Source organism: Phyllostomus discolor, chromosome 7 (assembly GCF_004126475.2).
Source record: "Phyllostomus discolor isolate MPI-MPIP mPhyDis1 chromosome 7, mPhyDis1.pri.v3, whole genome shotgun sequence".
Lineage (NCBI taxonomy): Eukaryota > Metazoa > Chordata > Mammalia > Chiroptera > Phyllostomidae > Phyllostomus > Phyllostomus discolor.
The window spans coordinates 135,062,062-135,074,788 of record NC_040909.2 but is presented as its reverse complement, the minus strand read 5'-3'; the positions used below and the strand labels follow the sequence as shown (position 1 = coordinate 135,074,788).

General features: G+C 48.3%; 1 protein-coding gene across 3 annotated transcripts in view; it reads left to right on the top strand.

The window, feature by feature from the left end:
* The first annotated feature begins 6,427 nt into the window (after positions 1-6,427).
* The window catches only part of LOC118501802 (neural Wiskott-Aldrich syndrome protein-like), a 30,800-nt gene continuing 24,500 nt past the window's right edge, over positions 6,428-12,727 (top strand). Inside the window, exons 1-3 of one of the 3 annotated variants that reach the window (XM_036031444.1) lie at positions 6,428-6,838; positions 8,717-8,799; positions 9,025-9,306. In XM_036031444.1, coding sequence (XP_035887337.1) covers positions 6,559-6,838; positions 8,717-8,799; positions 9,025-9,177 — 516 coding nt within the window. In that variant the 5' untranslated portion in view covers positions 6,428-6,558 and the 3' untranslated portion in view covers positions 9,178-9,306. Of the gene's footprint in view, positions 6,839-8,716; positions 8,800-9,024; positions 9,307-9,924; positions 10,196-12,727 lie in introns of those variants that run through there. The other 2 variants (XM_036031446.1, XM_036031445.1) reach the window with 2 other exon arrangements.

The window sequence follows — 12,727 nt, the reverse complement described above, 5'->3', positions numbered from 1 at the left end:
ATTACCATGCATTACTGAGAAAGCTGATAAAGAACCTTCATGGTCATTATTGAGGCACAGAGCTAGAGGGTTTGCTGCTATCTAAAACAGGACAGGGCAGCCCTGGCCAGGTAGCTCAGTTGATTAGAGCATGGTCCCAATACACCAAGGTTGCAGGATCGATCCCAGGACAGAGCACATACATATAAGAAGCAACCAATGAATGCATAAATAAGTGGAACAACAGATCAATGTTTACCTCTCCCCGCAACCGCCTATCTAAAACCATCAAGAAAAAAAAATAGCACAAGGCTGTATTCGGTAGCCCCAGAGCATTTGGCAGGAGCGATATGGCTGTTGATTTTAAGTACATCTGATAAGAATGACTTTTGCAGCTCCCCTGGAAGCATAGATTTTTATCATAACTTAACAAAACTGACCTCTCGTTGTTACTGCATTATGTCTCTTGGCCTCTAGTTTGGTGAAAACTGTCAGCCCGACAGAAAAGACTGGACGGTTTGCCCCAGGGCAAAATCTCGGCCTCAGGGGCTGGGCCCTGAACCGCATCCTCGGGGAAAATGGAAAGCTCACTCAGTCATGCTGTAGTTCCTCATACTGATTCTTACTTAAAATATCAACAGGAAATTCCATCTCTACAGTAATGCTGGAGGAACTGGAGGGCCATTCAAACACAGATGCCTGGCCTGACGCCGCACGCCACATAAGGTCAGAGGACAAGCCTCACGGAGCCATCGTGGTGATTCATAAGAGAAACAGCCCGCCCCCTTCCTAGGGACCGCTCATTTCTCCTTCCCGAGGTCCTGACATAGCCAAGACTATCTTTTCAGACTCCTTTATGCTTTTTCACTTAAAACACGGTGGTGAGGAGGATCCTGATTTGATCACGATAATAGCAAAAGTAGTGGAAGCTGCTTGAGACTCTATCTTACTTCTCTGTAACGGGCATATATGTTTGCATGTTTGCACATGGGTATGACTCTATGTATTATGTGTGTATTGGTTCCTTCTGGCAGCTTTAAAAAAACTGTCCACTTCTGGAACTGCGCATAGTTTTCCAGCAGCGACAGTGACTGCTACGTGTATGGTCAGGCCATCAAACACTTGGAATAAAACTACTTTTTGGGGTTTTCCAAAATTGAGACTTTCAGCCTACTTGTAGGAGCAACCTCACAAATTTGAGGGTATAAATATGGTCAAACTATTTACTTTTCCAGTTAATCCACTGAAGAACGCTTACTTCTAGAGCAAATAACCTCCCAAATTTTCATTTCTTTCTTGCTCAGATCGCAGTCCAAGTCAAATGTTTGCACACGGAGGTCAGCTCTCCCCCGCAGAGTGACCCCGGGATCCAAGCCTGCACACACCCTTCCCCGGACAAGGGAGCCGTGGGCTCGCTCTGCTAAGGGCGGTTTCCCAGCACCCCTGGGAGACCCTTAGAGCAGCCCACTGAACTTGCTGGCACCTTTCCTAGCAGGGCCAGGAGGGAAAAACAAAGGAAAAGGGTATAGAAAAGGCCTTATATTCAGGAGCATCCTGGTATATTGGACTGTTTGAAACGGATGAACCAGCTGTCACCTCCAGGTTTTAGTGGATAAGCGTCTATCAAATAAAGAGGATTTGGAGAACAGCTTCATACAAAAAATGGTATAAGTAAACTGAAAAAAAGCATATGCTTTCACTGTTTAAGAAATCAGTTAATTGTTTTCTAAAATTTGTAGTTACTATTTAATACATTTGTTGAACCCCGCCTTTTGAATCATGCATAGAACTTAGATGCTCAATTGTTGTTTACTGGAATAATAAATCTACGAATGGTAGTGATATCAGTCTAATTAAGGACTTTGAAATATGCTCAAGTCTTTAGAGAAAACTTCATGCAGTAGAATTCAATGAGGTTCTCAGGTGGTCACCGGTGGCATTCTATGTACCCATTTGCATTACCAGACGTGTAATCTGGATCATGCAAGTTGCCACAGTAGACAGAGATGTTCCTTGGACACGTCACTGAGTACTGCTACGTGTCTCCACAGGCTGGGCACTGCATGGCCCTGGAGGACATCATTCACACAGATGCCCTCGGAAATAGCTCCCCCTAGGGTTGTGCAGAGCACAGCCTGCCCACAGCTTGCTGGCTTCGATGCGTCAGCCTTAACAGGCTATGAAGGTGGAACGGTTGATTCACCTTCAACAGTAAGGCTCATCCCCAAGACTGATGGAGTGGGTCTGGTTAACTGGGTGAGTGTGGGCTCTCTCCTGCCCACTTCTTCCTCATTCACCACCTCCCCCTACAGGTTTACGTTCTGGTGAGAGATGTTGACCTTGCCAGACAGAGGCGAGTGCCCTCCAGTCAGGGGTGTGCTTGGAAGTCTGTGGGAGCCCCCCTGGAACTCCAGGGGCCTCTCAGTGGTCCTGGGGCACAGGGGCCCTCCTTCTCTCCACAGAGAACTGAACATTCTTCCCCTCTTCCTAGTGAGGCACGTTTGCAAATACTCACACGTGGCTCTTTGTTAACCCCACTTAAGGTTTGCCTTTTAAACGCCAAGATTCACCTGAGCTCAGCTGACAGTGTCACCAATTCAAAAACGTTCTCACTTTCTCTAGCCTCCCAGAAGGCCCTCGGCTGGGTCCTTCAGGTCCCGCAGGCCAGTTCTAACTATCCTGGCCTTACGTGTACAACCATGGTATTCTAAAACTAAGCAATCATTATTTGTTATAGAAAAATAATTGTTAAAAAAGGAAAACACAACCGCTCACGCAGCCGGATGTGTGCACCCTCACTACACGTGACACAATCGTATTGCCCCCGTCGAAGCACAGGGGGGCCCTGACGTTTCCCTGGCACAAAGCAGAAGCCCACGGCCGTGTCACAACGAGGGAGGACACGAGGACATGCACAAGGCAGGAGCAGCAGCAGGGTGCTTACCCTGACGGTCCATTTCCAAACTAGGGGGGCCTGTCATCAGACCAGACTTGGCCAGCAACTAACAGTGTGACCTTGGCCCAGTCCGGTCCCCTTCTTAAGCTTTGGTTTCCTTATCTGCACCCATGCCAACAGTATAGAGTGGACAGGGAATTGATTAACTGAGCTAATGAATGGAAAGTATTAAGTTCCTGATACGTGGTAGGTTTTTCATAGCTCATTACTGCCCTTTCATTCATTTGCTGTTATTTCAAGTGCCTACTTACTACTGGCATAATACTGGGTATGGCCTTGTGAGAATCAGAGAAATGTAATAGCTTTTTTCCTTCATGAGTCTTATAATACATTCATTCATTCAATAAGCAATGATCGAGTGTCCATTTTGTGCCAGACACCCTCGTAGGTGTTAGAGTTACAAACATGAATAAAATAAGCCAAGGCCCCAGCCTTCAAGTGGCTCACATTCCGGTGGAGAAGATCAGACATGTAATCACATACAGTATATGTACAACACGGTAAGTAGAGCCACGCCACAGATATGTGGCATGAGTGTTCTCTCAGACCTAAAACGCATACATCGGATTAACCTGGGAGGGAGACCCTGTGCAGAGAATTCTGGGTAGGTGTGCATAGAAAATGTGACATGCATGAGGTTTCTGCACGTTTTGAACATCTGTAGAGCAAAATTATTCTTGTAAAAGTCACACAAAACATGGCTGGAGAAAGTAGTTGAGAAGCAGTGACGAGGTTTGGTCTCTTTCCTGAGAAGGCAAGGGGCCACAAAGGCTTTTAAGCTGTTGAGGGTGGATCAATTTTGTGCCTTTCGGGCAGTCCCTCTGGAGGCTGGGGTATGATGGAAGTTGGGCTGGACTGGCCCGAGAGGAGGTAAAAAGAACAATCGGGTTTTTGTTCAGATGAGAGATAAGGAAGACTCACGCTAAGGCAGTGGCGGCGGAGGGTGGGGAATGGTTATGGCTACCACCATCATTCACGAGGAAGACGTTATGGGCCTCAGTGACTGGCAGAACGGAGCTGGGGAGAAGCCGAGGCTGACTTGTGCTACTGGGTGCTTGGCAGCGCCCTTAACAGGATCAGGAACAAGGGGACTAGGTTTGGGGAGGACCGACACACGCACAATGACTTATTTAGCCTACCAGAAGAGCAGTACGACACACCAGTCCACCGCCGGGCTTTGGATTACTGTGCCAAATTAGACAAAGGAGCAAACGCTGTCACTCCAGAAGAAGCCAGCATGGCTTGGTCTTTTTCAATATTCCCCTTTATATAATTTTCCCCTTTTTCCAGGAGCAACCTCACTGATACATCTTGGAGTAATGTGCCTACTATAAGATGCCTTGGCATCTGAAAATCACTCATTCCAGGGCCCCAACAGCAGCTAAGAAGTGACTGCCTCTTCTTCCCTGCACTTCATACTCCTTGGTCTGCTCAGCACCTTGGGCTATAGACAAGGGCTCCTTTCGTGGCAGGAGCGTGACCGTGCAATTGCTGGTGCATTTTAGAGTAGTCCAAGATTCATGGAGAACTCCTAACTTCCCCAAAAACTTTTGGTTCAGATACTGTATGAACAAGGCAAAGTCTGTTGCGAACAGGTTTATGAAATAGGCAGGGAGCCTATTGTTCGGGAGGGATGCGGTACGGAGGAAGGTGCTGGAAATGCAAAGTGGAATGAGCATGATTCCTGCCATTAAAGTTTTACAGTCTGATGGAGAAGGCAAATCAAGCCTTAAAGGGCTGCTGTGTTACACCACACAATGCTAGGGGAGCCAGGAAAGGGAACGGCCAACCTATTCGCACATGTTCACGGCAGCTTTCCGCAGGTGACATGTGTATAAACCACAGAACACAAAGTCTACCAGAAGCTGCATCCCAAACATGCTAAGTGTTCTGGAAAGGGAATACTCTTTCACTCCAACTGAGTAGGTCCAACAAGACTTTTTGGAAGAGACAACATTTTAGCTGGAACTTCAAAGGGTCAAATGAACAAATTCCTGAAAAAAAAAAAGTGGAAAACCTAAGGGCATGTTTGAAGAACTGGGCAACAGGCTTTCCCAGGATCAGGTTTAGGTTTGGGGCTACAAGACACGGAGGGAGACAGACATGGAACACTTTGTAAAAGTTAACAGCAAATCTAGAATTAAATCGTACCACAACATTCAAGAAATATCCAGAGGCAGCAAGTGATTAAGAGGTATGTTAGGGGCAAGAGCCGCATGCACAAGTCAGAGGAATGATGAGGTCACCTGTGCACCTGAATCCTAAGGGGCCTACAGCCTCAAGGCCGCAGGCTCCTTTTGGTCTGGAAAGGCATTCTTGCCTGCTCAGCGGACGCTGGATAAATGTTGGTTCACCGAGTTAATCTTTCCCCAGCTAGCTAGAAATGGTACAGGACCTGGAGCTCCCTGTTCCTGTGTTTAAACTTTAACCAATAAACTGTAGTGGAAATGTAGGCGCCCCAGAGGAACTTAAGAAAGCACCATCCTCTCCCTTGCTCAGAAGCCAACGAAGAAGCAAGACAATTGCCCTCCAAAAGTTGCACCAAGGCTGTGCAGCCCGGAGGCCCCGAGGCCCCGAGGCCCCGAGTTCTAACTCAGCTTTTGTAGGGACAGAAGAGGGGTGGGGAAGGACCAAGAAAAGATCCGCAGACAGCAAAGGGAGCCAGCTCACTAAGGTACTCCTGGGATGTTTTCCCTCCCCGAGGGATGGCCAGGTAGGGCAAAGAGTATGGCACTTGGAGCCTGGGTCTCTGCCACGACCTGGCAGCGAACGAGTCATTTAATCTTTTACATCTCTGTGTCCTGTGTCCCCATTTGTAGAATGAGGTGGTTGCGGAGCCCACACTAAGTCTGTAGGATCTACCACGCGCCAAGCGAGACGTTTCCCACCTTCCGTTAACCCTCACAAGCACCGTGGTGGGTATTGCTAACCCCCTTTAACTCAAGGCATTCAATTCAGAGCACCGAAGCAACACGTCCAAGGTCACCCTGCACTAGTGGCGGGGCGACACGGCAATATGAGGTTGACTCGCGGTCCCCGTTTGATATGGGTTAACCTCCCTAAACGAGGGTCTCGGGCTCCCATTCCTCCACTACCCGACCGGCACCCCCTCCTCCTCCCTAAACTCCCGGGCAACGCACCCCCTCCACCCCTTCCACCCCCAGTGTGTTGTGGAAGGGCTGTCACTCAGACTCGAGAAATTTTTCACGCCACTCTGCCAGCGGAGCCCGCCCCGCCCACGGCTCTTCCTCCCTGGATTGGTCGAATTCAGGGAGGCAACTGGTAGGCCCAGAGGGCCTGCCACCCTCCCCAATCCCTCCCAGCGCTCTGGGCGCACGCGCTCCGAGCGTGCGTGCGTGCGTGCGTGCGAATGAGCACGTGAGGTCCCGGAACGTGCACAGGGGGAGGAGGCAGGAAATGGGAGGCGAGGGGCGGGGCTGCCGTTGCCATGACAGTGACGTCAGGCGTCGGGGAGCGAACCCGGCCCCTTCCCCACGCGCGCGCGCGCGCACGGACAAGCACACGCGCGCGCACCGCCGCTCTCCCTCCGACACACTGGAGGGAAAGGTCAAACTAAAGGCGAGGGAGCGGGGAGGCCGGAGGAGCCGCCGCTGCCGCGCGCCATGACGGACGCGGCCGAGTCAGCCCGCTCTCCGCCGACGCCGCCGAGCCGTTGCTCTCGTCGCGCCCCCTGCCCCCGCCCCCGTGTCCGTTCTCCCCCTGTCCCCTACCCCCGGCGCTCGCGCGTCCACGCGTCCCCTCCCCCCGGCTCCTCAGGCGCGCGTCGGGCCTGGGGCGCGCGCCGGCCGGGAACGGGAGCGGGCGCCACAGGGTGGGGGCTGCGGCGGACGATCGGGCGGCCTCCCCGCGCGACCCCCGACGCCCTGGGCGAGGGCCCGCCAGGTGAGTGCGGTTGGTGGGGAGAGGACGTCAGAGGACGAGGCGCCCGGCGGGCTCAGCCCCCTGCCCTACCCCTTCCGGGGGCGCTGACAGGCGCTCGGGACCCGGCCTCTTGGGGGCGTCGCGGGGTCATCCTGCCGCGGGGCCTCTTTTGGCGCCCCTGGCCCTTTGGGGTCGGGCCCCGGAGTGGTGGGGGTCTGGGACAGGGGGCGTGCAGCCGCTGACCAGGAGTTGGCAGGGCCGCGCGGGCGTGGGGACAGGCGACGGGAGGCAGGTGGGCCCCTCTCTGGGGCTTGGCGAAGTGCAGGGAGGGGGCGAGGGGCGGAGGGGCCGGGCCAGGTGCGCGCAGGGCCCGCAGGAGGCTCTCCAGAAATGTTTGTTGGGCAGTTGGGAGAAACTCTGCCCTTGGGACGAGGTGCCTTGCTTCTGCCCCAGCCGGCGCAAGTGGCGGATTTCAGCGAAACTCGGGGGGCAGCGGGCAGGGCAGGGTGGGAGGGCGAGGGGCCGGGAAGACCCGTCTGGATGGGAACCAGAGCTGAACGAATCCGACTAGGGCATGATGTGTGGACGTTGCCATGCCAGTGCTCGATGTCTGCTGCTCGTGGTTATTTTAGGACTAAAGGGTAAAAAAGTTACTCGGGAGAGAGAGAGGACTGCTTGAATGGTCAGAAGCCCTTCCCTGTTTATGCAGGAAATGGGTTAATCTTTCACACACACGCCCCCCCCCCCCCATTGAATCTACACCCAGTGGACTTTGAAAATACTAAATACAAACTCTGAAGCCCCAAACAAGGTAATGTTTGTCTGATGAGTTTCAGGTGTCAGGCTCCGTGTTCCCGGGGAGAAAAACAGGAGGACGGCGAAGCACTTGATATGCTGTAGCTGTCGCCTTTTTGTAATGAGCTTTGGAGCCTATCAAAGCGGAGTGGAGCTCTAACAGCCAGGGTTAAATAATCACATTGACCCAGCGCCACCCACCAATCAGGAGCCTCCCTGGAAGTAACTGGGAAGACTGCTCCCGGCCCAGCACCCTGCTGCTGGTGAAAAACCGGTGCTTCTGCTGATTGTTTTTCCTCTTTAATTTTCCACTGCTGTAGCGCACGCTGCCTATTTACCAGACGTTGGGAGGAGTGATCCCCAGTTAAACTGCTCTCCTCTGAGTCACTTTTAAATGATCAAGCACTAGTTCTCCCAGGTCTTTTTTTCAGTGAAAGTTACTTGGAAATTTCAAATAGAGGAGTTTCAAATGGATAAGGTTTTTTGATTTAGCCTAAACAGATTATACCAAGTGGGTCACGTGTTTAAAATTTAAATCTCATCCAAGAACATGTCTGGTCCGTGAAAGGTTCGGGGTTGTAACAGCGGAGGAAATGTCTGAAGGCGTCTTTGGGGAAGGATCGGGGAGCAGCCGGGACCCCCTTCCTCGAGAGTTGAACGTGAACCGGTGGGTTCAGCATATGCAGATTCGTTCCTTACCTGGGAGCCTTTCTGACCTGTGTGTGTGGGGGCGGGGGCTGCTGTCATGAAGGATCTCTGGTTATTTGTCTCTTTCAAAAAGTTGTGTCCACAGAGAGCCCTCATTTTGAAATCGAGTCGTGGTGGCACGCAGCCAGGACACCCAGGGCTCACAGCGCGAGGTGCGAGGGAGGGCTCTGCAGGTCGGGGCCTTGTGAGCCCTCTCTGCACCCGCTGCAGTCTCTGTGCCCGGTTCTGGGCCTCGGTGCCCCTTGCACGTGTGGCTCCTGTTTGGCCGTTGGCCACACACGTCCGTGAGGAGTTCTGTCCTGGGGTACTCGAATGTTACAACCTGAAACATCATTTCCTATGATATGTTGATATATATATTTATTTATGTTTTTTCCTTTCCTTCTCTTTGTAAAGGAAACCCTAGAACCGGGCAAACCAGCACTTACTCAGCATATCCCCCTCCCGTAGGTCTCATTGACCTTGGTGGCACCGTGGAGGTCAGTGTTCATGAAGATAAAAGGTTCTTGCTTTCTGCCAAGTGATAAAGATACATGGGAAAGTGGTTTAAGATATGTATATTTTGATTTTTGAAAAAATAATTTTTAGTGGGCATCATTATGATTATTAGCAAAAATAGTTTATTGACTCCCTCTTGGGACTACTTTTACATTTGTTTTACATGAAAAACATAATCACTCAACTCCTTTTTTCAACTTTTCCAGTATTGCTTGTACACCCTACCACAGATGAACAGCTGGTTCTGGGTGACGGTTTCAGAGTTTGGGAACCAGGGAGGAGGGCAGTGGCGCTGGGACGAAGTTAGCCCAGGAGAGCAGCAGCGCTGCCTTGAAGAAACCTGGTATTTACAAGGATAAGATTACACAATAAATTAAATAGTGGTTAGCTACGTTATTATGTGAGAATTCCATATTTTACAACGAGGGCTCACTAAAACTTTCCTTCCAATAAGTAATGTTTTTTTATGATACTTATAAAATGTGATTTGACTTAACAAAACGGTTGGCACACAGCAATTTAGGAACATATTTTTGGCATATTGCATGATTTATTAATGTGTTTCTTGAATTGTCTTTTTCCCAAAAGCGTTTGGGGGCAAAATTATAGTATTAATGGACTTCGTAAAAGCAAAGTTTTGTTACTTATGGGCGACCTATTAATGTTTTAACTGAATGGAAAAATTATCATCTGATTTGTGCTCTACCATTTAAGGAGTACATTGAAACCTAGTTAAAATGCCAGAATTTTATGGCCAAGTTTGTCTGGAAACCCATCCGAGGTAGTTGAGTTACTGAGGTATCAAAAGCACCTTGTTACAAGATACCCTCGCTAGGATGGTGGTCCTGCAGCATAGGCCGGCAAGGGGCTGTGCCCAGACTACAGCAAGTTTAAAATAAATAGATTTGGTCCAAAGTCCACATGTAATGCAAACCATTACCTTGACTTTTCCTCTAGGTGCAAATTATTCTCCAGAATTAAAGGCTTGATTTTCCTGAGGTGCAGTTCTATTTGGGTCACTTGTGGAAGATTCTATTTTGATAAAAGAACAACTGCATACTCTTTAAACCTTCAGGGAGGCTTTTTATTTTTTTACTTCTTGTTAGTGCATTTGAGCTTATTTGGAATCACAAGAGATGTTGCATGAGATAACTGGGGAGTTTTCATTCTGAAGTCGTTCTGCTTTGGTGAGTGTGAGTTAACATGAGAACCTGCTAACAGGGCAGCTCGGACTTCGCTGGGGTGAGGGAGAGAGGGAGGAACCGGACGCAGACTTCGTTGGGATAATTCATCAGATGTGCCCTGCTTTGTGCTGTCCATGCCTGGCTTCCCCGGAGTGACAGCTCTCCCCCTCACTTTCAGAGGAGCCGTGTTCTTTTTTTTTTTTTTTTAAGATGTTTTTTATTTATTTATTTTTAGAGAGGGAAGGGAGGAGGGGAGAGAGACACACACACACACACATCAATGTGTGGTGGCTGGGGGCTGTGGCCTGCAACCCAGGCATGTACCCTGACTGGGAATCAAATCTGTGACAATTTGGTTCCCAGCCCGCACTCAGTCCACCGAGCTACGCCAGCCAGGGCTAGGAGCCGTATTCTTAAAGAAGGGATTGAAAAGACAAGAGCTAAACATACAGGTGTGTGAACATTCTACTATCTTTTGAGAAGTTTAATCGGTTTTTTTGTTTTATGCATTAGAAAGAAAGAGATTTCTGTGCTGACTGTGGCCTGAGAGCCCAGCTCTAGGATAATGGGCACTGTTTTATCCGTGCATAACTGAATATTATAAAAATGGAATGAACGGCTTGAATGATGCCACTGATGTTTTAGAATGGGCTCTTAGTTCCTGTGCTGAACAAATGAATAAGAATGAAGATTGATGGTGTGATATTAGAGAAGTATTTAATTTTTTTTTAAAAAAACCCAAGGGACTGTCCCCAAGGATTGCTAATGTAGAGCGTGGTGAGGTAGATAAGTTCATTACTTAGGTTTATCATTAATGAGGATATGGAATTTAAAAATTTTTCAGCCCTGGCTGGCATAGCTCAGTGGATTGAGTGCAGGCTGCGAACCAAAGCATCGCAGGTTCGATTCCCAGTCAGGGCACATGCCTGGGTTGCAGGCCACGGCCCCCAGCAACCGCACATTGATGTTTCTCTCTCTCTCTCTTTCTCCTTCCCGTCCCTCTCTAAAAATAAATAAATAAAATCTTAAAAAAAATTTTTTTGAAGTACGTGCAAAAAATAATAGTAATAATTAGACTGCATTTAAAAGGTATTTTTGCCTGGATCTGGGAGAAAAGAGGTAATGGTCAGAAATTTTCATTGGAATTTAAGGCTGAGTAATGGTCTCCGTGTCATTACTTAGCCCGCTGTCCCTTCCAATGTCACTAAACGTTTCCGTCCCCAGTTTCTTTCCTGTGAAACGCAGTCAGTAGAGCGACATGCATTGTGTAAGCTGGGTTCTGAAACAACATTTGCTGGACTTCTTAAGCATGAAATACTACCGAAGCGGGATTTAAAAATGTTTATGCCTTGCATAATGTGAAGAAATTTGGGCAAAAGTTTTAAAAATAAGAAAGGCTGAGGTCAGAATTCTAGTCACAGGTGATTGATTGTACATTGCATTTTCCTCGTTCTCCTGAAAGGACTTTCTCTCACTATTCCATATTTGTATTTCCCGTACTCCCGTTGTGCTGGTTTTAGTGTCTTTCAGAAAATCTGCCCTTAAATGGGCAAGAGATAGAAATTTTACTCTGAAAACTTTTAATTGAATATATAGTTAAATGTATATGGTTAAATGTTTGATATTGGGTATTGTTTTGATTGGTATTTTTATATATGAGGATTTTTGTGTGTTTTTATAGGATTACTTTCAAATATATATTTATAAACAAGCTTTCCTTTACAAAAAGTCATTTGTATTTAATGATTATTTGATAGTGCTCAGACTTTTATATTTGAAGTTAAGTGGAAATGAATCATTTATTAAGCTGCTGTCCCAAAATGTGCTAATTTGGTTGGAACATGTGATACAATTTATTTTCCTATAATGTACAGTTATTTTTATCTCCCCCAAATTTATAGCAGAATAGTTGGCTATTTTTGCAAATTTAGGAGTGTAGACTGTGCCCAGAAATGATCCATTGAATGCTAAGCGTTGAACTGAGTTTACAGTAATATTTGGGATAGCATTTTCCTTTCAATGACATTTATATTGTTTCTGTTTGAGTACCGTTTCTTGAGAGCATGCCTGCAAGTGACATATCTTACATGTGGGTCCGACGATGTATGGAAGGACTAAATTTCCGTCCTCTGCTCCTCTCCCCTCCTCCTCCTCTTCCTCGTCGGGCAGTAGTTGGCCCTCACACCTGGGCGGGAGCCCCAGTGCACAGCAGATGGCACGGGGTGGTTGTTGGCTGGTGTTTTCCGAGTGTGTGTTATCTGATGGAGAAAAGTGAGACTGTTCTGTAACTCTTACTCTGTGTTAAGCATTGTTTTGAGAATTTGTTTTTAATTAATTTATTTATAAAGGGGATGACACTTTAAAAATTCTTGAGACTATTGAAGTGGTTATGTTCCCCAAAAGTATCAGAGTGAGGAACAGGGGAGGGTAAAGGCGGAGAGGATGGGAGGGTTAGATTAGATCGTGTAAAGTAAATACAGTTGTTCACTGTCCAACATTAAACTACTGAACAGCTCTCCTGTAGGGTTGTAATCTTGCTGTTTCACTAGCCCTTCTCACCGTGGAGTCCGGAGCATTAAATTGTCAGGAACGGCAAACGCACATCTTCAGTTAGTTTTACGTGTTGTTGCTGGGAGCGGGCGAGATGGCTGTGCGAGGGGCAGGCAGTCTCACCGTGGTGGTCGTTTCCAGTGACCACGTTTAGACCTCCCAGTATCATAAGGTG